At 39.1% G+C, this 23,847-nt stretch overlaps 1 protein-coding gene across 1 annotated transcript; it reads left to right on the forward strand.

The window, feature by feature from the left end:
* The first annotated feature begins 792 nt into the window (after positions 1 to 792).
* On the forward strand, positions 793 to 3,563 carry LOC104107102 (tubulin alpha-3 chain). Its single transcript, XM_009615827.4, has 4 exons — positions 793 to 1,022; positions 1,971 to 2,205; positions 2,290 to 2,660; positions 2,749 to 3,563. Exons 1-4 carry the CDS (start codon positions 930 to 932, stop codon positions 3,403 to 3,405), a joined length of 1,356 nt encoding a protein of 451 aa, XP_009614122.1. The 5' UTR covers positions 793 to 929; the 3' UTR covers positions 3,406 to 3,563.
* The last annotated feature ends 20,284 nt before the right edge of the window (positions 3,564 to 23,847 follow it).

Consider the following 23,847-nt stretch of genomic DNA (forward strand, 5'->3'; position numbering starts at 1 on the left):
ATAATAAAATCACATAAAGAAAATATTACTAATTAATACGCCATAATAAAAATTAACATAATCTAAAAATACTATATAGGTCATGCTAAAATAAGTACAGCTAATAAGTACTATTAATTAGACAACTAAGTACTAAAGAAAAAGATAAACTAGGTTATGCATTTTCATTACAAACCAATGCAAAACTTAAAAATAAATATCCAACACTATTGTCATTCCTAGTATTGAATTGAATTTCCTTTATTAGCATTAGTAGTGATTTGATTTTTATTTGACTTACTACCTTTATGGGCTATAAGATTTATTGGTCCATTCAAGAATGTTAAATCCAAATTTTAAATAATACGTTTAAAGATAAACAAATTTAAGAAATATTTATAAATTATATTACAATAAATATTTGTATGTATAACATATTTTTAAAAATTATATAAATATAATGTCGGGTTGGTTTGGTTTCGGTTTGACTTTTTTTAGTTAAAACCAAACCAAACCAATTATGGTCGGGTTTTTTCTTCCAACACAAAACCAAGTCAAATCAAACCACAATTGAATTTTTTTCTTGATTTGACTCGGATTATCGATTTAGTGCGATTTATCGATTTTCTTTGTACACCCAAAACTGACATTACCGATAAACCGTGGACCCCGGATTTTTTTTTTTTTTTTACAAATATAGTAAACAAGGGTTAGTTTTATTTCACCTCAGATTTTTTCTTTTTCTTCGGTCCCTAGATTTTTTCTTTTTCTCCAGTCCCTATATCTTTTTCGGAGAGACATTTCTGGCATTCTTATATAAACTGCCCTCAGTTCAGCAGATACCCAGATCTGAAAATTTTCGGAAGGCGTCTTGATAAACGTCGTTTCCTGTTCCATTCTCCTTCTACACTTTCTCTTTTTGAATTTCTTTAAAAAAGACAACTGTGAAAATGAGAGAGTGCATTTCAATCCACATTGGCCAGGCCGGTATTCAGGTCGGAAATGCATGCTGGGAACTTTACTGCCTCGAACATGGCATTCAGGTATTTTTATAGATCTGTTTAAATTCAAGTATATGAATTGAAAATTGTTTATATATGTGTGCACATTTTAGATCCATTGTGAAATTTAGTTTTACATATATTATTATTTTTTATTTTTAATATGCGTATTCTGGCGGTTAGAACTATTTGAAGACGCTGTTTTTTTTTTTATTAGATCTAGGTTGAATCAGAATAGATATTCATGAAAAGTATGATATCATCTTATAGATCTAGTTGAATAAAAATTGTGCGCATATGTGTGAATATTTTGGTTTCATTTGCATTCTTATCGCTATTATTCTTTCTGCAAATTGGTACATTACTACCCATTAATCTGTCATTGTGAAATTGATTTTTGTAATTTTTTGTTATGCGTTTGGTAACCTGTTATCACGTGCATTGTTATCTCCCTAAATCTATTGGAATTGAAAATGGCGGTTATAAATCTAGTTGCTTTTGAACAGATTGGAATGGAATTCATTTTTTTTTTCTTATAGATCCACTGGAAATTGCAAATTCTCTGAATATTTCTTTACATTTTAGAACTAATTCAGTTTCTTATTTCTTTATGTCCTATGTGCTGGTTACAGATAGGTTGATATATCAATTGGTATTTAAAAGAGCCAGAAATATGTAATTTCTTTTTGTGAAATTATCCTCAATCTTGTCGAATGCTAGGGGGTAATTTGTGTTTTTTTCGAAGTTTAAAAACCTTTATTACATTTATTTCAAATGTATTTTCTATATAATTACTGATAATGTACGATGTATCATTTGGTTTGCGAACATATACAATCCACTGTACTGCAAACAGTTGGAATATATATTGAAGTATTGTGTAGATTCAATTTAATTCTCTGCATTCTATAGTGCCTATGTACATCTTTTTGTTTTGAAGTCCTGTTTATTCTGCATCACTGAAAATCTTGTTTTTCACTTCTCCCATAGCCTGATGGCCAGATGCCGGGTGACAAGACTATTGGAGGTGGTGATGATGCATTCAACACCTTCTTCAGTGAAACTGGAGCTGGAAAGCATGTTCCACGTGCTGTTTTTGTAGATCTTGAGCCTACTGTCATTGATGAAGTCAGGACGGGAACATACAGACAGCTCTTTCACCCCGAGCAGCTCATCAGTGGCAAAGAGGATGCAGCCAACAACTTTGCCCGTGGCCACTACACAAGTAAACATTATTCCTTGACGCAATGTTTCCTATTTTTTTTAGCTCAATAATGTGCTGGTAGTTATCTTTTTGTCTTGTTTGCAGTTGGGAAAGAAATAGTTGATCTTTGTTTGGATCGCATTAGGAAGCTTGCAGACAACTGTACTGGCCTTCAAGGTTTTCTGGTTTTCAATGCTGTCGGTGGTGGCACTGGTTCTGGCCTTGGATCACTTCTACTGGAACGTCTCTCAGTTGACTATGGCAAGAAATCAAAACTTGGATTCACAATTTATCCCTCACCACAGGTCTCAACATCTGTTGTGGAGCCTTACAACAGTGTGCTTTCAACTCACTCGCTGCTTGAGCATACGGATGTTGCAATCCTTCTTGACAATGAGGCCATTTATGACATTTGCAGGCGCTCACTGGACATTGAGCGCCCCACTTACACCAACCTTAACCGCCTTATTTCACAGGTAATTGAGTGCATATCATTCTGGGCTGTATTGTACATACTATATTCTTCTTCAATCGTAGATAGTAATTTCTGTGCTTCCAATGCAGGTCATTTCTTCTCTGACTGCTTCTTTGAGGTTCGATGGAGCCTTGAACGTTGATGTGAATGAATTCCAGACCAATCTTGTACCCTATCCCAGAATCCACTTTATGCTTTCCTCCTATGCTCCAGTCATTTCAGCTGAGAAGGCTTACCATGAGCAGCTCTCAGTTGCGGAGATCACAAACAGTGCCTTTGAACCCTCTTCTATGATGGTTAAGTGTGACCCTCGCCACGGCAAGTACATGGCTTGCTGCCTGATGTTCCGTGGTGATGTTGTGCCAAAGGATGTCAACGCTGCTGTGGCCACCATCAAGACCAAGCGCACTATCCAATTTGTTGACTGGTGCCCAACTGGATTCAAGTGTGGTATCAACTACCAACCACCAACTGTTGTCCCTGGAGGCGACCTTGCCAAGGTGCAAAGAGCTGTGTGCATGATCTCTAACTCAACCAGTGTTGCTGAGGTCTTCTCGCGCATTGATCACAAGTTTGATCTGATGTACGCCAAGCGTGCTTTTGTGCACTGGTATGTGGGTGAGGGTATGGAGGAAGGTGAGTTCAGTGAAGCACGTGAGGACCTTGCTGCTCTGGAAAAGGATTATGAGGAGGTTGGTGCTGAAGTTGACGATGAAGAAGGGGGTGATGAAGGAGATGAGTACTGAGTGACTATTCTGGTCTAATGTGTTTGTTTTTGTGTTGTTTGGTTGATGGTTGATGGTTTTCTATTGCGCTCCTAGCAATTAGTATTTCCTATTGTGTCTTCTAAACTGAAGTATGCTGTTGTTGAAGTCAAAATATGTTCGTTTGACTGGTTACTTTACATTTCGTGCATGGTCTATATGATTTCCTATGGCTGCTTTTGTGATTCCTGATGAAATTGTCAAGTCAACCAATTTTATCTGTTCCTTTTAAATTCTTGTGCTGCTGTTGGGTCCCTTTTCCATCTTAAAAAAAGAGACATACTTCAGTTAAAACATTTTAATTAGCACATAGCTAAACTGAAAGTTAGTCTTTCCTTGTAGTAGTAGTAAGTAGTAGTGGTAGTAGCTAAATTTGGTGAAGCGTATTGAAGATTTTTAGAATTTAAAACCTAGTATTGATTGGATTTCTTTGTTGGGCCATGATATACTTCTAATCGTAGAAAAGAAGTCTCAAGCTTTGACTTCAGCCAGCAACTTAACAATAAAAAAGTTTGTACTACTATTTTGTAGCCGAAAGAAAGAAGTAAAATACAACAAGCATGAGTACAAAAGAAAGAAAATTACGTAGACTTACTCTAGTTGGTCTATATATTTGTAGTAGTTGTTGCCAATATCGTGTGAACATTGAAAAATTGGGTTTCTTGAAGCAAATCATGAAGCAAAAATTGAGGTGGAAGTATTATTTAATTACCATGATTGACTCATAAGTATGCATGTAAAAAGTAGTTTTATAGGATCACTTTTTATTGGTTTGGTGTAATGTAAACGGTAAGTATGAATCAGTATTTTACTACTCTCTCCATTTCATTATATATATATATATATATATATATATATATATATATATATATATATATATATATATATATATATGTGTGTGTGTGTGTGTGTGTGTGTGTGTGTGTATTTACCCGGAAAATGGTACAATTGAATTTGTTTGCGATTTCTAGACAAATGAATCAATTTGATCCCATAAGATAATAAATCAGTCAATTTGGATACAAGATACTTAGCTCAAATGTAGATAAAACGATAGATATGGAGAGCCCGGGGATAGAGTTTCCGGGCACGATGATTATAAGAACAACAAGCTAGAGACAGAAAAATAGTATCAAGACGCTGTATTAGAAGAATTCTTTGATGTCCAGAAAAATCGTCCTTTACAATGATAGTTGACCCTATTATTTATAGCTCAGTGGGCGTAATGGTCAGGCCCACCACTAATGACAATTATTGGAATGTGATAATGAAAACATAATGGTAAACATAAATGCCCGAATTCCTATAATGAGCCGTTACTCTTTAATGCTATGGAATATTCTTCATTAAATGCTGTCAGGCGCAACAAGCTTAATGCCTTTATGGACTTGCCTTTCTCGGTGACACATGGGGTAGATATGCCCGGTTTTCTATCCTCCCGGCTTTGATTCCACGTGTCCCCTTCTTTGGTAGTCACGTATTGTAACATATTTTACCCAATACAAACAGTCCCCCTACTTTTCGGTGACATAACTTTGTGTTACTGGAAAGTTGGTGAGAATCTTCTTTTGGCGGTAATTACTATAATTCCTTTTGAAGGTTACTAACGGTTGATTAGATGCCTGTCCTCCCGCATTTAATGCCTATAACATGCGTCCTCCCATGATTTAGCATAGGGGTGTTCAAAACCGAACCGAAACCGAAGCTTAATGGTTTATTGGTATCGAGTTAACGGTTTAACGGACGGGGAACAGATTAAAATTTTTTTATTAACGGCTTATCGGTTTGGGGGCGGATTATTCAATTTTCTTAACGGATAATCCGTTAACCCGTTAAGAATATATATATATATATATATATATATATATATATATATATATATATATATATATATATATATATATATATATATATATTAAATATCAAAAACCCTTCCACTTCTTCGAGCTATTAGCTTAGCTTATTCTCCCACCCTACAACAAGATTGTTTAAGCTGCTGTTTATGGTTCACCTCTGCTTTTGTTTTTTTAAACTAATGCATGTGGTCTATGTTTAATAGAAGAACAACAGTGTTGTGCCACAACTTTTATCCCACATTATTGATGATAGTACTGTCTTGAATTATGTTCTGGGGAAAGAGCACATTTGCGTTTCCTGTAAAATGTTTAATGCTTATAATCCATCCCTATTTCTATACATAACTGCCTTTTGCTTGGTGTTGTTTGTATGGTTAATGATATAGCGTGAAATGCTTGGTTGAGAGTTTAAGTTAGAAATTTGAAGTTGTTGTTTGAACTTTGAACCTGCAGAAATTCAAGCACTGTTAGGCGTTAGCTGCAGGCCAAACATTTATGTGTAGTCTGCTCACTTATGGATTAGTCATTTTGAAATATGTATTCTGGACTGATGTAATGTAGTCTGCTTTGGGATTTAATGGTAGGCATTAACAGAAATATATGTCTGGACTCATATGTAGTCTGCTTTGGGATGTAATGTAGCCTACAATATATTCTGCTTTTTTCGCTCTACAATACACGACACACTACATCATTCTTATGTAGGCGTTAACAGACATGTATGTCTGGACTCAATGTGTAATTTTCTATTCTGAATTTGTATGCTAGGCAGTCAGCACATAATTAATGCACGCAATATAAATTGAATTAGGCCGATAAGCCGCCCGATAAGAGCTAAACCGATATCAATTCGCCCGACATCTTATCGGGTGGCTAGCGGATTAATACATTTAAAAGCCGATAACCGTTAAGCCAAATCGTTAAGAGTAATTAACCGCCCAATTCGCCCGATAAGCAGCCCTAATTTAGCATGCCTTTTGCCTGTTATCGAGGTAATTGGAGCCAAGTATTTTAGCCGTCTAAAATTTTTACCTATACGTATCAACTCCCTTTTCCTTTGGATTTTACCAGTTGCTTGAACATCCAACCTGTATCCCTGTTTTACATCTTTTCTCTAATGTTTTCCAAACACAAAACTTTTTTTTTTCTCTTCTCCAATGACTTCTTCATCTAAACGCGCTGGTTCTTCGAAGAGCAAGATTAAGAACGAAGATTCTGTTCCTCCAATAGTAAGTTCCATAATCTCTAGAAGGCTCAGTACTTTGAAGGATTTGGAGGAGAAATTTCCCACTGATAACCCCCGTACATGGGCGGTTAGCAGGTATCCATCTTCCATTCACCTTTTCAGTATCCCTAATGTGAAGGAAGACCGCTGCTGCCCAAATTTGGACATCATCGCTCCCGACCTATCGGAGCGAGTGACCCTTCCCAGAGAGGGAAGCTTGATTCCGTGATAGAGGAATTTTGCACGTACCCTTTTATCTTGGGTACATTTTCTTTGAGTGGGAAGCTTGATTCCGTGAAAGAGGAATTTTGCCTCCTCTACCAGGTATGTTTGGCACAGGTAAACCTTTCTGTGTGGAGGACGGTTGCCTGCCTTCGCTTGTGCTTTAAAACCAGAAAAGAGATGACCCTGGCTCACATGATGAATCTGTACTCCCCCAAGATCTTCCGCAGGGGGATGATGAATCTTTGCAAACGTGGTCAGCATGCTTTGATTTCCAGCATGGATAATGACAATGACCGAGGGTGGATGGAACGGTTTGTTGCAGTTGCCTCCGGTGACATTATTCCAATAACGGACTCATCCTTTCTGGTTGCTTGGAACCGTTCCCGTAAGTTTTCTTTCAATATGTTCTCTCCTGCTAAATGCCTTTTTATGCACGCCTGTATTGATCTTTCAACTTCTGTATGTTATAGCGACCCGATGGGTCTCAGCGGTGGTAGAAGGCTTGGACCAGTGGGTTAAAAAGATATTGGATATCACCACGCCCGAAATCTGTTTGTGGAAAGAACTGTCCATCAAATACAGGTGGAAGGCCAAAAATCATTGTAACTATAATTTGCTTTGCTTCAGTTTTTGCATATGTGGAATTTGGCTGAATCTATTGACTTGTTTTTCAAATTAGGTCTACCCCCGGGCTCAGTCGAGATCCCTGAAGAGGATATTTTGGCCGACCCTGCTGATGCGGCGAGACTACTCTAGGAGGCGCTTGCTCGAACGGGTGCCTCCGGGTCTACTCCGGGGACAAATATTTCTTCACGGAGTCCCCGGCCAGAGAACAAGCAACCAAAAAGAAGGCATTCCTCTGCGGCTGGGAAGAAGAATAAGAGGGCAAAGGTTGATGCCCCTGAATCATTCCAGGTGGCGACGTTGGCCGGTCCTCTCTCCGGGCCGGTCATAGATGCAATAGTGATTGATGGTGAAGAAGCTAGTGATGAGGGAGCTTCTCTTCATAGAAGACAACAACCCTTATCCTCTCAACAGGATGCTCAACATGTTGACGCAGTCACATCCGCCGAGGATGATGTCTCGGCACTTTGGGAAGTGTTTGTTTTGGTGGAAAATACCAACTCTCGTTCTCAGGCCCCAATTGCTTTGCCCGGTACTACGAGGCAGTGTACCAGGTTCTTGCCGTCCTTGGTTGGTGAGCACCCAACAACCAGTGCTGCCTTCAATGCAGATATTTCCCGTTCTTCTCCCTTACCAGCTTTATCACCCCCTTCTTCGGCACCAACTGCTGCTATATCATTTCCATCTTCATCTATGCTTCCACCAACAATATCACCTCCATCGGCCGCACCTGACCGTGCTGAGGGTGTTCCTTTCCCACAGTCCCCTATTCATGGGAATTTGGGAAAAAATTATGCTGCCCCTTCTGAAGATCCTCAGAGGAGGAGGAATGTTACCCTTTCAGTATCTACCGGGTGCAACCTTCTTTCCCGGCCGATGAAGCTTGAACATTATCTGAAGCCATTGGCTTTAAAGAAGGATTGGGAAAAGATTCAGACACTCTCGGGAGAGTGTTTGTTGAACAATGTCATGCATAATGTCGCAGCGGTATGTTTCTTTCTTCCTCTGCTATTTTTGAGCTTCTGAATGAATGCATTTTAAGCTTTACCTCTTCTTATCTCGCAGGCCAATTTTCTTGCTTTCGAGGGCCTACAAAGTTTAATCCGCGAGAAGGAAGAACTCTCTTCTGAACGGGATTAGCTTTTGGCAGAAAGGGCACGGACTGTTCTTCACCTTTCGGAGCTGGAACCAGGGCCACCGAGGCCGATGTTTTGGAAGCCCTTTTGCAGCAAAGTGAGTAGGAAGTGGTAACCCTCAGCGAGGAAGTTGGGCCGCTGAGGGCCTGTTTTGATGAAGTCAAGGCTAAATGGGCTGAGGTTCAGAATGCCATTCTTGCTGCCGATGATCATGAGGCTGCTGCTGTTAAAAGGGTAACTAATTTAGAAGCAGCCTTGAATTTTAAGGCCGAAGAGCTTGCTGCCGCGGGGGCGAGACATGCCCGGTTGGAGGATAAGTATAAGAAAACTATCGAGCATAACAGGCTCTATAGTTCAATCGTCCATGATCTCGATGTCAGTCTCTGATTTGCCAGGTTCGCCCGGGATAATCTTTTTGCCGAGATCGCTCAACTCAAAGAAGAACTCAGGAGCCGAGAGGCTTCCCTTATTATTGAAAAAACTTATGCTATGTACAGCATGGGGAGAAAGACCTTGGAAAGAGCCAAAGCCGGCATTTTTGATATTGATGCCGAAATTGCTAAGGCACGCGAGCTTGAGTTGGCTGCAAAGAAAGGACTCCCAGCGCGGTCTGATGCTCTAGGTTCTTCTGATTCTGGTTCCGAGATTTCGGACACTGAAGAGAAATCGGAAGGCGATGATGCCGAAGATCAAGCTGGGGAAGATGTTGAGCCATCGGTTGAACCGGCTACTGCTCCTAGGGATATGGATGCTTCTCTTCCTCCCGATTCCAGTGATGTTGTAGCTTAGCTTTTTCTTTCCCTGTTTTGTATTTCTTTTGGCACATTCTTGTAAATGAAGACATATTTTTGCTCAAATGTTTGATCGAGTCTTACTTTTGCTTGAATGTCTGTGCATATTTTCCTGTATGTGGTCTCGGATGCATTTTCTTCGATGCACTTCTGTCTCCGAGAATTATTCCTTTTACCTGAGGGTTTCAATAAGTATTTGCGCAAGTTTGGTATCTGCGTCTTTTTCATATGTGGCTTCGGGTGTATTTTTTCACGATAGCATTTTGGTTCCGAGGATATATTCTTCTAGAACTAACCTTTTAATAGGAGGGGTTTTTTAAGTGTTTGCGCAAGTTTGGCTTCCGCGTCTTTTTTATATGCGGCTTCGGGTATATTTTTTCCCAATAGCATTTTTGGTTCCGGGGATATATTCTTCGGAACTAACCCTTTAACATGAGGGTTTTTATAAGAGAGGGCCCTCTTATGTTTACTGTGCTCTTGAAGAAGACGTCTCTTGTTCATTATGGCACTAACATTTGAAGTACTTGTTTAACTTTCAAATGACAAAATTAGCTCATCGTGTAGGCAAGAAACAAGATAAAAGCAAAAGGATTTCATTTCATTCCTTCCGTTTTCATAGTTTACATAGGCATTTTGCTAAAAAGAAGTTGCCATGACTTGTGGCTATCTTGTATAACTTGTTTCTTCCGGGATGGCTGTGCAGTCCCCGATCCCAATGATGCGTGGCATTCGGTGTTGCCTTGCCAGATTTTCATTCCCGATTGATGTGGCATTCAGTGTTGCCTTGCCAGATTTTTGTTCCCGGTTGACGTGGCATTCAGTGTTACCTTGCCGGATTTTTATTCCTGGTTGATGTGGCATTCAATGTTGCCTTGCCGGATTTTAGTTCTCGATTGACGTGACATTCAGTGTTGCCTTGTAATCATATCATTATTGTTCTAATGCGAAGAATGAGAATTGAAACATTGGAAGTCTTGTATCTTCGAAGGTCCCACCGATGAATTGCTACGTCAACTCTTCGCTCGGTAACATATTTTGCTTTCCCCTTAGGAATTCATGCTATCGAGCGAAAGAATACCTAACAATCCTCTAGTGTTTTATGCTCGTGAACGATCGTGTAACCTTTGTTTGGTAGCAAACTTAACTTCCCGATGGGAATTTGCTACCAAAGCAAAGATTACCTTATCGTCTCTGAGTGTAGACTTGTTTGTTTGCCTTGTCATCAAAGGTTTTATTACTGCTGTTTTTGTAGTATGTTTGTGGTCACTGCCTCGTTAAAAACCTTGCCTGAAAAAACCCAATTGGGATAAAAAGCAGAACGAAGGATAAAAGAGTGCAGCACATACTTTCCGTTTTGGCTGTTGTTTGTCAGCAGTAATATGTTTTGAGATGAGCCACGTTCCAGTTGCTGGGCAACTTGTCTCCGTTGCGGTTTTCCAACTCGTATGACCCTTTACCGGTGATAGATGAAACTCGGTAAGGGCTTTCCCATTTAGAGGCTAATTTGCCGGCGTTGAGTTCTTGGGTGTTCTGAGTCACCTTCCTCAAGACCAAGTCTCCTACGTTTAAAATAACGAAGGTTGGTTCTTTGATTGTAATACCGCTCCATCCTCTGCTTTTGGGCTGCCATTCTGACATGTGCCAAGTCCCTGCGTTCCTCGAGCAGTTCTAAGTTGATTACCATTGCCTCGTTATTTGACTCTTCGTCTGCCTGCAAATACCTTAAGGTTGGTTCCCCTACTTCCACCGGTATCAAAGCTTCTACGCCGTATACTAGGGAAAAAGTGGTTTCTCATGTGCTTGACTAGGCCGTTGTTCGGTAGGCCCATAGCACTCCAGGTAATTCTTTAGGCCAATTGCCTATTGCTACTTCCAACCTTTTCTTTAGGTTTTGCACAATTGTTTTGTTTGTTGACTCTGCATGGCCGTTTGCGCTCGGATGGTAGTGTGAAGAGGTAATCCTTTTTATCTTCAAATCTTTGAGGAATTTTGTGATTTTTGCGTCGATAAATTGTGGCCCGTTGTCACATGCAATCTCTTTCGGTATTCTGAACCTACAAATTATGTTTTCCCACAGGAAGTCGACCACTTCGCGTTCTCCGATCTTTTGATAAGGACCTGCTTCCACCCATTTGAAAAAATAGTCAGTTAAAATTAGAAGAAACTTTACCTTTCCAGGAGCCGGTAGTAGCGGGCCGACAATGTCCATTCCTCATTTCATGAATGGCCATGGCATAAAACTGAATGCAGGGGTTCCGCCGGTTGATGTACTAGTGGTGCGTGGAGTTGGCACTTATCACATTTTCGTACAAAATTTTTGGCATCTTGTTCCATATGGGGCCAGTAATACCCTGCTTGGACTAATTTCAGCACTAGAGAATCTGCGCCGAGTGGTTGCCGCATATCCCCTCATGGAATTCTCTCATGACGTAATTGGATTCTGATGCACCTAAGCACTAGGCTTTGAAAGGATTTTTGTACAATTGGCCTTTCTTAAAGCTATAGCGTGCGGCTTTGGCGCGTAATGCTCTCGATGTTTTGGGGTCTTCAGGCAACTTTCCATGCTCGAGGTAATTAATTATCTCGTTTCTCCAGTCGTAGACCAGACTAGTTGAATTTACCTCGCAGTAACCATATGTGTCCAAGGCTAAGTTCATCAGTTGTACTACCGTACCTGATTCCGGTCCTCGGATTTTTGTTTTTGAGCCCAGATTTGCCAATGCAACTGCTTTCGCGTTTTCTTACCTCGGGATGTAGGTTATTGACCACTCTCGGAATCATGATAATAAGGCCTGAACCTTTACCACATAGTATTGCATTCGCTCATCTTTGGTGTCAAAAATTCCGTAGACCTGGTTTACCACCAGCTGCGAATCACCTTTGATTTTGACGGCTTCGGAGTCGAGCCCCCGGCCCAATTTGAGCCCTGCAATCAAAGCTTCATACTCTGCTTCAATGTTAGTTAAAGGAATCGTTCTGATAGCTTGCCTTAAGGTTTCCCCCGAAGGTGTGATCAAGACTATCCCGAGCCCAGACCTTTTCACATTTGAAGCTCCATCCGTGAACAAGGTCCAGACTCACGATGTCGGTTCCGACCCCATTATTGCCTCTTTGGCAGCCAGGGGTAATAGTCCCGGGCTGAAATCGGCCACGAACTCAGCCAGGACTTGTGATTTAATCGCTGTCCTTGGCTTATACTCTATGTCAAATTTGCTCATTTGAACCGCCCATTTGGCCAATCTACCGGAGAGCACGGCTATCGGGTGGCATTGGAAGTAGGGCCTCAGCTTCCGAGCAGTGACCACGAGAGCTAAGGCCAGTTTTTCCAAATGTGGCTAGCGAGTTTCTGCTCTCGTTAAAAATTTTGCTAACATAATAATTGGGGGATTGAATGCCTTTATCCTCCCGGACTAAGACTGTGCTTATCGTAACTTCCGAGACCGCCAGGTAGACCAACAATATTTTCCCTTTTTTTGGCTTCGAGAGCAACGGAGGGCTTGGAAGGTATTCCTTTAATTCCTTCAAGGCTTGTTGACATTCCAACGTCCATTCAAAATTATTTTTCTTTTTGAGAAGTGTGAAGAAGCGATGACACTTTTCTGATGATCGGGAAATGAACCTGCCCAAAGCCGCTAATCTGCCTGTGAGTCTTTGTACTTCCTTTACATTGGATATTTGATCTAGGATGTCCTCTATTGCCTTGATTTTGCCGGGATTTACCTCAATTCCTCTCTGTGACACCAGAAATCCTAAGAATTTACTTGATCCGACCCCGAATGCACAATTCTCCGGGTTAAGCTTCATATTATGTTCCCTTAGTGTGTCAAACGTTTCTTGTAGATGCCTCAGGTGGTTACTATATCCAGAGACTTAACGAGCATATCATTTATATATACTTCCATTTTTCCTATTTGTTTTTTGAACATCTTATTTACGAGTCGTTGGTAAGTGACTCCGGCATTTTTTTTAGTCCGAAGGGCATTATGTTGTAACAATACGTACCAAAATTTGTTATAAATGAAGTTTTTTCCCGGTCTTCCGGGTTCATTTTGATCTGATTGTACCCGGAATAGGCATCGAGGAAACTCATTAACTCGTGCCCGGCCGTAGCGTCGATCATTTGATCGATATTTGGCAATGGGAATGAGTCCTTTAGGCATGCCTTATTAAGATATTTATAATCTAAGTACATGCGGAATTTATTGTTCTTCTTAGGAACTATTACCACATTAACTAGCCAGTCCGGATATCTTACCTCTCAGATTGAACCAATCTTAAGTATACGGGTTACCTCTTCTCCGACGAATTTATTCCTTGCTTCTGCGATAAGGAACTTCTTTTGCCTTACCGGATGTATGCTCGGGTTCAAGCTTAACTTGTGCACGGCTATCTCCGTTGGGATTCTTGTCATATCCTCGTGTGACCATGCAAAACAATCAGCATTAATTTTAAGGAATTCAATAAAATCTGATATGAGCTCTGGGTGCAGTCCTGTTCCCAAATGAACTTCCTTTCTGGGAATTTTTCAAACAATGCAACTTGCTCCAGTTCTTCTGCCGTGGACTTCACTGCGTCCGTTTCATCCGATACTTGGAAATACCTTGGTACCTGATGTTGTTCCGACTCCTCTGTCTCCGAGGAAATTCCCTTTGGTTCGGGGGCGGAAGCCGGTTTCGGTAACTGCTATGCCACAGGTTCCTTTCCCTTACTGTGGGAAACTGAGATCACATTCATCTCTCTTGTTGCCGATTGATTACCTCTTATCTGCTTTATCCCCTCGGGTGTTGGGAATTTCAGCAGTTGGTGGTACGTCGAAGGCACAACTTTTATCTCGTGCAACCATGGCCTCCCTAAGATGATATAAAAGCCCATATCTGCATCTACTACTTCAAAGAGAGCTGTCTTTGTTATGCCCTCTGCATCCATAAGCAGTACAATTTCCCCTCGGATTGTCACGCTTGCGAGGTTGAATCCAGCAAGGAGTTTTGTTGCTGGGACAATGCTCCCGGTGAGTTTAGCTTGATCCAGAACTCTCCATTGTATGATATTGGTGGAACTTCCTGGATCTACTAAAACACGTTTAATTTTAAAATTTAACACATTTAAAGAAATTACCAGTGCGTCATTGTGCGGCAGTAGTAATCCGTCCACCTCTTCATCCGTAAACGCGATATCATCTTCTCAGAACCTCTTGCTATAGGTCATCGATACTTTTATCTTTTTTGCGGCTGAGAAGGTGATCCCATTAATTTCGTTCCCTCCAAAGATCATGTTGATCGTTTGGCATAGAGGTTCCTCTCCTGCTTTCGAGGTTTGCGTGTCTCCCCTGTCCCGGCCATAGTTTATTCTTGGCCCGGTCACTTAAAAATTCTCTGAGGTGACCGTTCTTTAACAACATTGCCACTTCTTCATGAAGATGCCGACAGTCCTCAGTACGGTGTCCATTAGTGCCATGGTATTCGCACCATAAATTTGTGTCCCTTTGGGGTGGGATTGGACCTCATCGGTCTTGGGAATCGCGCCTCTTTGATATCTCTCATGGCCGACACTAATTCCATCATACTGACGTTGAAATTATGTTCTGATAACTTTGGATAGGAAGGGCCTCGTGGCCCCGGGATCTCCCTATCCTGCAGCGGCCTGTTACTCCTCCCGCGATCGGTTTTCCTGTCATTAATAAATTTGTCAACCGACTGTAGGGTAGAAATCGGCCCCTTGAAATTCGTCTATCTGAGTTGACATCGTCTTTTACTTTATCTTTGTTCTTTTCCCGTCCCTGTGTTGATGGCAGGAAGTCAACCTGATCGTCTTCGATCCTTATCTTAGACTCATACCGGTTATGGACATCCACCCAAGTTGTTGCTTAAAACTCGAGCAAACTCTCCTTCAGCTTCCGGGAAGCATCTGAACTCCTCGGGTTTAAGCCCTTAGTGAACGCTTCAGTTTCCCATTCATCCGGAACAGCCGGTTACAACATCCTTTCCTTCTGGAACCGGCTAACGAACCTTCGTAACAATTCGGACTCTCCCTACGTGATCCTGAATATGTCGGCCTTTCGGGCTTGTACCTTTCTGGCACCAGTATGGGCCTTGATGAATGAATTTGCGAGCATCTCGAAGGAATCTATGGAGTGCTCGGGCAGTAATTAGTACCACGTCAAGGCTCCCGTCGTGAGAGTCTCACCAAATTTCTTTAATAATACAGACTTAATTTCGTGAGGATCCAGATCGTTTACTTTTACCGCCGTTGTGTAGGTGGTGATGTGTTCCTGTGAATCTGAAGTTCCGTCGTATTTCAGCACTTCAGGCATTCTAAACCGCTTAGGGATTAGTTCCGGGGCTGCATTCGGTTTGTACGATAATTGAATATACTTCTTCGAGTTCGGACCCTTTAGTATCGGCGGTGCACCCGGGATCTGATCCATGCGGGCATTAACTTCCTTCATGAACCGCAAAAGTTCTTCCTTGAATGGGTCGTTGTCGCTATTGAGTCCAAATCTGCTCCCCCAGCCCCGTCGGGGCCAACTTCATCCTTAGGAGTATTGTTGTTGACTCTCTTCATTGTTTGGTTCGTAGGAACAACGGGAGGAACTAGATCTTGCCTTTTTGCATTATTTGAAGCTCCTGATAGCGCCTGTTTTAACTCTGTCATAACCTGATCCTGCCGCGTGAGGTGGCCTAGGATGATTGTATGTTGCTCTTGCAGGATCCTCACCGTGTCTGCTACGTGCCCCTAGTTAGCATCATCTGGAGTCGCTTCCCGTATTTGTGTGGGGTACCGCCCATCATACACCGGCATGGCATCTTCCCCCCTCATTGCGAGTGTCGCTGGTTGAGTCCTTAAAATGGTGGTGTTCCCCTTGAACCACAGGATTATGAGTGTTGTTAGTGGTATTGATTGCCATTCTTTGTGATTTTGCTAAGACAAGAACGATCAAAGCTTGTGAGTGAAAGAGGTAAAGATTAACTTAGCCACACAACTGTCTAGGCCCCACGGTGGGCGCTAAACTATTTACCCGAAAAATGGTACAGTTAATTTTGTTCATGGTTTCTAGACAAATGAATCAATTTGATCCCATAAGATAATTAATCAGTCAATTTGGATGCAAGATGCTTAGCTCAAATGTAGATAAAACGATAGATATGGAGAGCCCTATGACAGAGTTTTCGGGCACAATGATTATAAGAACAACAAGCTAGAGACAGAAAAATAGTATCAAGATGTTGTATTAGAAGAATTCTTTGATGTCTAGAAAAATCGTCCCTTACAATGATAGTCGAGCCTATTATTTATAGCTCAGTGGGCGTAATGGTCAGGCCCACCACTAATGACAATTATTGGAATGTGATAATGAAAATATAACGGTAAACGTAAATGCCCGAATTCCTGTAATGAGCCGTTACTCTTAATGCTGTGGAATATTCTTCATTAAATACTGCGAGGCGCAACAAGCTTAATGCCTTTATGGACTTGCCTTTCTCGGAGACACATGGGGTAGATGCACCCGATTTTCTGTCCTCCCGATTTTGATTCCACGTGTCCCCTTCTTTGGTGGCCACATATCGTAGCATATTTTACCCCATACAATATGTAAATTTGTTTCATTGGGAAGTGAGTTTAATGTAAAAGGGTGCACGTAAAATAGAACACATGAACACTATTTTATACAATACTTCCATATTATATAGTAGAATAGCAGTTACATTTGGGAACGTAACTTAGTCCCAACTCACTCCATAACCAGGTACTCCGTAAGTATCTTCATAATTAGGTAATTCTGTCTCATATGATATTTGACTAAGCGACATACTAATACAAATATTCATTGTACACATACTTAATTGAAGCAAATCATTGGTAAATTAAGAAGGATTAAAAGTAGAGGTGCATGGTCAAAGAGGAAGTAATATTAATTGCCTTCAGTAAGGGCCTGAGCTATTTAATTACAAAGATTTTTTTTTCTTTTTCTAAAACACTCAAATCCAAAAAATGCGTCTTTGGTTTTCAGAGACATCATCTTTGACAAAATTGTAGGTAAAAACATAAGAGTCGCTATTTTGCGGCATCCCGTGTGCGTTGTAATCATCTTTGACTGATGGCAATGAACAACCTTAAAATTTTGCTAATGTGAACGCATAGATAGTCTCTAAGGGTGGTTTGATTTGAAAAGTAATGAAAATTAATCTTGATATAAAATTCTGCATTTTTTATATTTGTATTGAGAAGTGTTTTTTTTTTTTTTTAATGTTATTACTACAATGTCCACATAACTAATGCGATGTTCAATAAGATTTTCATCGTGAACTATGCACATCAACCACTTTATTACTAATATTAACTTGACTTATGCTAGAATTTTATATAATAGTCTTACAAATAGAAACAAATATGCGTGTATTGATTGATAATAGATGAATGAGAGTATTTAGTAAGGAGAAAAATTCTCTTAAACTATACAATCTTGGTATAATGTCTTACTTTGGACAAATATAAGGAGGTCATTGGTCGCCCGCCAAATTTATGTGTATTATAATTGGTATTTTGGAACAAATTCAAGGGATTATGTACGTACGCGTTTTCTCTCCCAATTAATATACACACAAGTTGACTATGTGAAATTCGAACATGATTGAACTTACACCACAAGGGAGATAATAATATAGCTCATCTTCAAAGTGAATGGTAGAGTGTATATTTGTGAAAATATGTCTTTTGTTTTCTCCCAGTGAGACCCTCGGCTCCCTCCCTCCAAGAACTTCTCACCTTTCTCTTGGGGTGACTCGAACTCACAACCTCTTGGTTGGAAGTGGAGGATGCTCACCACTAGAGCAACACACTCTTGTCTCCCACTGGCTCTATAAATTACATGACTTTTTTATTACAAGAAATAGTTTAGTAATTTCATGATACTTAGGTAAAATTGCGTAACTTTTTCATTTTACAAAACATATTATAGTGACTTTCGTGACACTTAAGAAAAATTGCGTGGCTTTTTCGATTTACAAAAAATAGTTTAATAATTTTGGTGCAATAAAATAAAAATTAAGCGACTTCCATAAAATTAACCTATGTTGTTAATTCCTAAGTACCAACTACTAACGACCATCCACTTTGTAGAGGTTAATTTATACGATATGCTGCATTGATCTTTTTATTTAAATAATAATTGTGCGACCTAATAATATCATTTTCAATTCGTTTGTCAAAAAAGAAACTTTTAGGATTGAGAAAATAGAGGAGCTAGTCGAGAAATTCCTGGAGAAGAAGATAGGGACGTGCTCATAAAACTAATATATTAAACTCTATTATCTATAGTCTTATCAGGATAGTGTTTTTTAAGTCCCTTTTAAACAAAGTGGGCAAGTGGCTATCATTTTTTGTGCAACAAGAAAAATGGCAACCCAGGAGAAAGGAAAAACTCGCCCTGCACAAATAGATATTTCAAATAAATGGAATTGGATGCTATATCAATCTCATATATAAAATTGATATTCACATATATTAAGATAATATTATAGATCAATTCATCAGTAACAGTAAGTATAAGTGCGAAATTACAGGGAGCTAACATGTGTGATATAATCTTTTCTAAAGATTACCTTTTTAATTATATTTTGAGATGTTAATTTATTAAGTACCTCTCTTCAACATGCAAGAATCTCTTTTCTCTATTATTCGGTAATGAAATATCTTACTTTCTCAACACGTGGGTGTTTACATATATATTCCTAAAAATCCGTCTAATATTTGATAAGAATAAAGACACGTTCTTTTTCTTCCTTTCAATTATCTGTTCTTATCGTTATATACTGTTAGTCCTGTTGAAGGATACTATATTCTGCACCTTTATTTTTAACTTTTTTCTACGGTTTCAAATTTCAAAATACTATACTTATTTACAAATTGAATCCACTAAGTACTCCAACTCCGAAGCTCAAAATTTAAGTCAACTTTTTAGGTTTTAACGAGGCGAATTGAGGATTTAAAATTTATGGGATCTACAATGACCTCAAACTAATATGCATAAATGAGTTGACGATTAAAGATTTATAGAGATTTAATGAATTTCATGATACATATACATGGTCTGTGTATACATACGCGCTATACACAATAATATTTAATTGGATATTTATTACACCTCAGATTTGTGTATACACACGTGCTATATTTTTTTGTACTGGTTTCAGCTTTTGTGTTAAAATGAAACATAAGAAATAGAGTTGGAGGGCCAAAATGAAACAAGATTGAAATAGAGTGTCAAAATGAAAAAATGGAGCCAAGTTGAATGGGTTGAATATGTATTTGGCCTTATTATTATTATTGTTTGTTGCTTTATTTTTATTGTTCCTTGAGCAGAGACTCTATTTGAAACACTCTCTCTACCTGTATAAGGTAAAGGTAAGGTGTGCCTACACACTATCCTCCATATACCCCACTTACGGGTTGTACTGGGTTTGTTATTGTAGTTTTTGTTGAGTTCACATCTGATGGTAGGCTATAATCACGTGTTTTAGTCGCTTATTGCACTCTAATTCACTGCACTTTACTTATGTCGACCTTTAATTAGGCGTGTTTTGCACTTATTCTGTGTTTTATGCCCCGTGGGAGTGATTTCGAGCTATGTAGATGTTGTGGCATGAATTCATGCTATTTTGGAGCATTGAAGTCTGAGTAAAATCCCAAGGGTTAAGTTAGGATCGTGTTCGGGGATCAACGGATGATAATGCACTTTAAGAACGAAACGAAGAATCGAGCAGGCATACTGCGCATTGTTCAGTAAAATACACATAACATTTCGCTCATAAATCCGTTTGGGCTCCACAATATATCATTGGAAATCTATTTTAAAGGGCTACAACTTTCATGCTTTACGTTTTTCCAAATTCCCAGCTTACCACCCAGGTACGCGACCAAGTGCGCGATCGCGCACCTGGGCGCGCACTTGGTACAGAACAATGTACAAAATGCGCGAGCAGCTCTCCAAGTGCGCGACCGCGCATGTCCTATCCGGAAAAAGTCCTATTTTGCTAACAAAAGGGTAGTTTTGTCCGAAATTTATTTTGGGGGCGGATTAAATACCCCAAAATACTATTTTTTACACACTTTTGACATACCTTAGACCTAGGGAAGCTTAGGAGAAGAAGGAGAAGAAAGATCATAAGGATTTCATCCTTCATTCCTCACTCAAATCCGGATTTAGATTGTATTTATGTTTTCCTCTTTTTTTTGTTTCATTTGTGAAAAACTCCTCCATGTCTATGGAATAGAACTATTTGGGTTTTGATGGATTTGGTGTATTGATAGTTATTTGTGGATTATAACTCTATGTTTATGTATTTGAATCGTTTTTGGAAGATTTAATTATTGCATCTATGTTCACTTGTTCTTGTAATCGAAGAGGCATAACTTGTGATATATTTGCATTATGTTGTTGGTTGAGTTCATAGATTCTTCTAAGTAATCGAAAGATGCTAGTTGAATCCTTGATTAAACCTAGTTAGGAGGATAATCAAAAGAGGTTCTCCTAAATACCAATCCATTACGAATTCTTGCATATCTTCACCGAGCTTAAATTGGTTCATATTGTGAGGTTGAGACTTAATCGAGAGAGGAGTTTCTACTAACCATTTGTACTGATAATTAAGTGAATTCGAGAGACTCAATTGAACATTAGAAGTGAATTATCTAGAGTTAGATCCCGAATAATTATCTTTCACCTATCCTATCAACCCATATTTTCTCTCATTGATAACTCCCTTGCTTACCTTTATTGCGATTGTCATTAGCCAATAGCTATATATTTTAGATTATTAATTATATAAACCTCAACTATTGATCCTCCTGAATAGCAATCTAGCTACAAACTACGAGAATACTGTTTAAATCCAATCCCTGTGGATACGATATTATACTATATTATCTTTGACTAGCGAACACAATTTAAGTGTGTGTTTTGCGCTCGTCAAATTTTAGAGTCGTTGCCGGGGAGTGGCAATCAATGGTGTTTGAAGTAGTTTGTAGTGCTAATTCAGGAATTAGCTTTTTATTCTTTTTTTTTTTATTTTTTGTTTGTTTGGTTAACTTCTCTTCAAGATTTGTTTTGGTTGAAGAAATCTTGAAGAGCATATTCTTGTTATTGAACTCTAAATGATGTGATGATGGAGTACAACCAGCCTAAGAAAACGGTTGAAGAGTTAGCAGCTGAACACTATCAGCGGTCTGATATGTGTTTTAAATACGGTAGAAATCATCTATGGGTTGATTGTCAAGCAGGTAGGTATTCTTTATACAACCGGCCTAAGAAAACAGTTGAAGAGTTTGAAGCTGAACACTGTCAGCGGTCTGCTCTGTGTTTTAAATGCGGTGAAAATCACCTATGGGTTGATTGTCAAGCATGTAGGTATTCTTTATATGGTTCATCTTTTAAATACTCTCACTTTGTCTCTAGTCCGTACAGGTATGAGGATTCATATAGGCACAATTCTGACTCTGGTTGGGATGAATACCCTTATTATGACTGGAATGAAAGCGAAGTGAGACAACCACCTCAAGCAGAGAATGGTAGTTTAGAAGAGATTATATACTAGTTCATAAATAAGGTGAAAGAGAGATGTACACAAGACAATAAAGCCATTAATAAGTACACAAGAGAGATGTACAACCTAACAATGCAAGTGAGTCAAATAATAAGTACACTTTCAGAAAGCTCGTTTCATTGTGATGGTGAATATATGAAAGAGATACCGTGTGAAATTGAGCCTACCCGAGAATGAACATCTACAGAGAGAGTTTTCCACTATGCAAGAGGATTCTTGTTCAACTGAGATAATTGAAGATGAGGCTTGGGTTGATTGTGCATCAATAAAAGAAGAGTTCAAATCCCCATCCACCTATCCACAACCACAATTTTTATTAGAAGAGAATAAAGAACAAATGGTCTTGGACGTACTAGAGGAATACTCACACGACCCTTCTTCTTCATTATCCTATTCTAACCTTGATCATATGGATTTTGTTTTTGGGGGATTTACAGGAATATGTAGGGATTGATCTTGTAAATGAATGCAGAAATAAATTACGGATAATCCTACAAGAACTCAGCTCAAAATGAGGCCAAGAAAGAAAGGAAAGAGTTTGGTCTTTCAAAAATCCCTAAAGGACTTTGTCCTGATGAGCTCCATAAAGAATCCCGAGGAGCGAAATCAAAAAATGCATTCAGAATTAGGGGTGGAGTTCACAAGTTCTTGGAAGCGAAAAAAGTCCTGTGGAGTTTTCTTTACCTCTTGCTTTTTATTTGTGTGTCATGGGGACATGCCACAATTTAAAGAGTGGAGTGGGGATGAAATTATGTAAATAACTGTTTGTTTTCATCTCCTGTGTGTGTTTTCGTTTCTTTTAATTGAAAATTTTAAAGTTGAAAAAAAGAAAAAAAAATATTTTTCAGTAGGTAGTATAATAATTCCTCCTTGGTTTTTTTTGTGCCGCGGTTCTTTTTAAGGGTTTTATTTGAACCGAGCGTAGTTATTCTTATTTTCTTTTTAGGAGTAGGAATTCTTGTGCTGCGATTTGAAATGAAAGCAATATCTCTTAACTGTATTATGCATCGAGAATAGTAAGTACTTTAGTTGTGACGCTTAGGCTCAGTTTTTGACTCTTGTATAAGCACCTTAAATTGTATGATCTTAACTTTGCTTAACTGTTTTTGACTAAAGTGTCTTGATGAGTCCGATCCTGAGTGAGTATGTGCCATGTGTGGGTGAGGTTTTGTATAGCACTCCTAAAAAAATTTTAAGTACTTAAGCGCTATTAAGAAAGTTGATGTGCGCTAATTATATTATTTTGTGTGCAGATGGAATCGTGTTAAGTAGAGTCCCTCTTATCAGTGTGTTGTCGTCCACACTTATATTAGGGAGGCTACAATGACATCTAGGGAGTTTCATTTTTTCATACTCTATATCGTGCATTTGTGCCTGAAGTGAGAGTACAGATTCTCGATCGTATTGATTTCCTGTTGAGGAAGATATTAAAGTGACGAGAATGAAGCTCAATGTTCAAGTTATAATACGAGATGTTTGGGGTAATAGCAAAAAATTATCAGATTTGTTTAAAATGGAAGGATAAGTTGAGAATAGATTGGGACTGATACAGTCAACACGTATGACTTTGGTAAATAAAAATTATCAGTCGAATACTGAGAAATCATAGAAGAAAATAAGGTGATGATGCCAGCTAGTATTGCTAGGATGATGTCCTAACTTATAAACAATTTTACTAAATGATACGAATAAGGGCACATATGTTAGGCCCTAGATTTCAATTCAAGATCGTTGGGGGGACTGTTTACTATGGTAATCACCATTAACAAGTTTAGCAAAGGTACAAAAAAAAAAAGAACGTTGTAAATGAAGATGTTGCATCTTAAATTATCATGACAAGATATAGAGATGTGACATGGATCTAATTGATAAGTGAATATGAATCAGTCAAGTTTGTGGTAAACATAGTATGACTCATAAGAAGTTTGGCATAGTTTAGACAGTGTCAATAATGACCAAAGACATCTT

This window comes from Nicotiana tomentosiformis, chromosome 12, assembly GCF_000390325.3.
Source record: "Nicotiana tomentosiformis chromosome 12, ASM39032v3, whole genome shotgun sequence".
NCBI lineage: Eukaryota > Viridiplantae > Streptophyta > Magnoliopsida > Solanales > Solanaceae > Nicotiana > Nicotiana tomentosiformis.

Bases quoted from the DNA above. Each gene is read 5' to 3' on its own strand.
- LOC104107102 (XM_009615827.4), top strand. From the start codon at position 930: ATGAGAGAGTGCATTTCAATCCACATTGGCCAGGCCGGTATTCAGGTC. The intron at 1,023-1,970 runs GTATTTTTATAG...CTTCTCCCATAG, and splicing joins GCCTCGAACATGGCATTCAG to CCTGATGGCCAGATGCCGGG. The intron at 2,661-2,748 runs GTAATTGAGTGC...CTTCCAATGCAG, and splicing joins TTAACCGCCTTATTTCACAG to GTCATTTCTTCTCTGACTGC.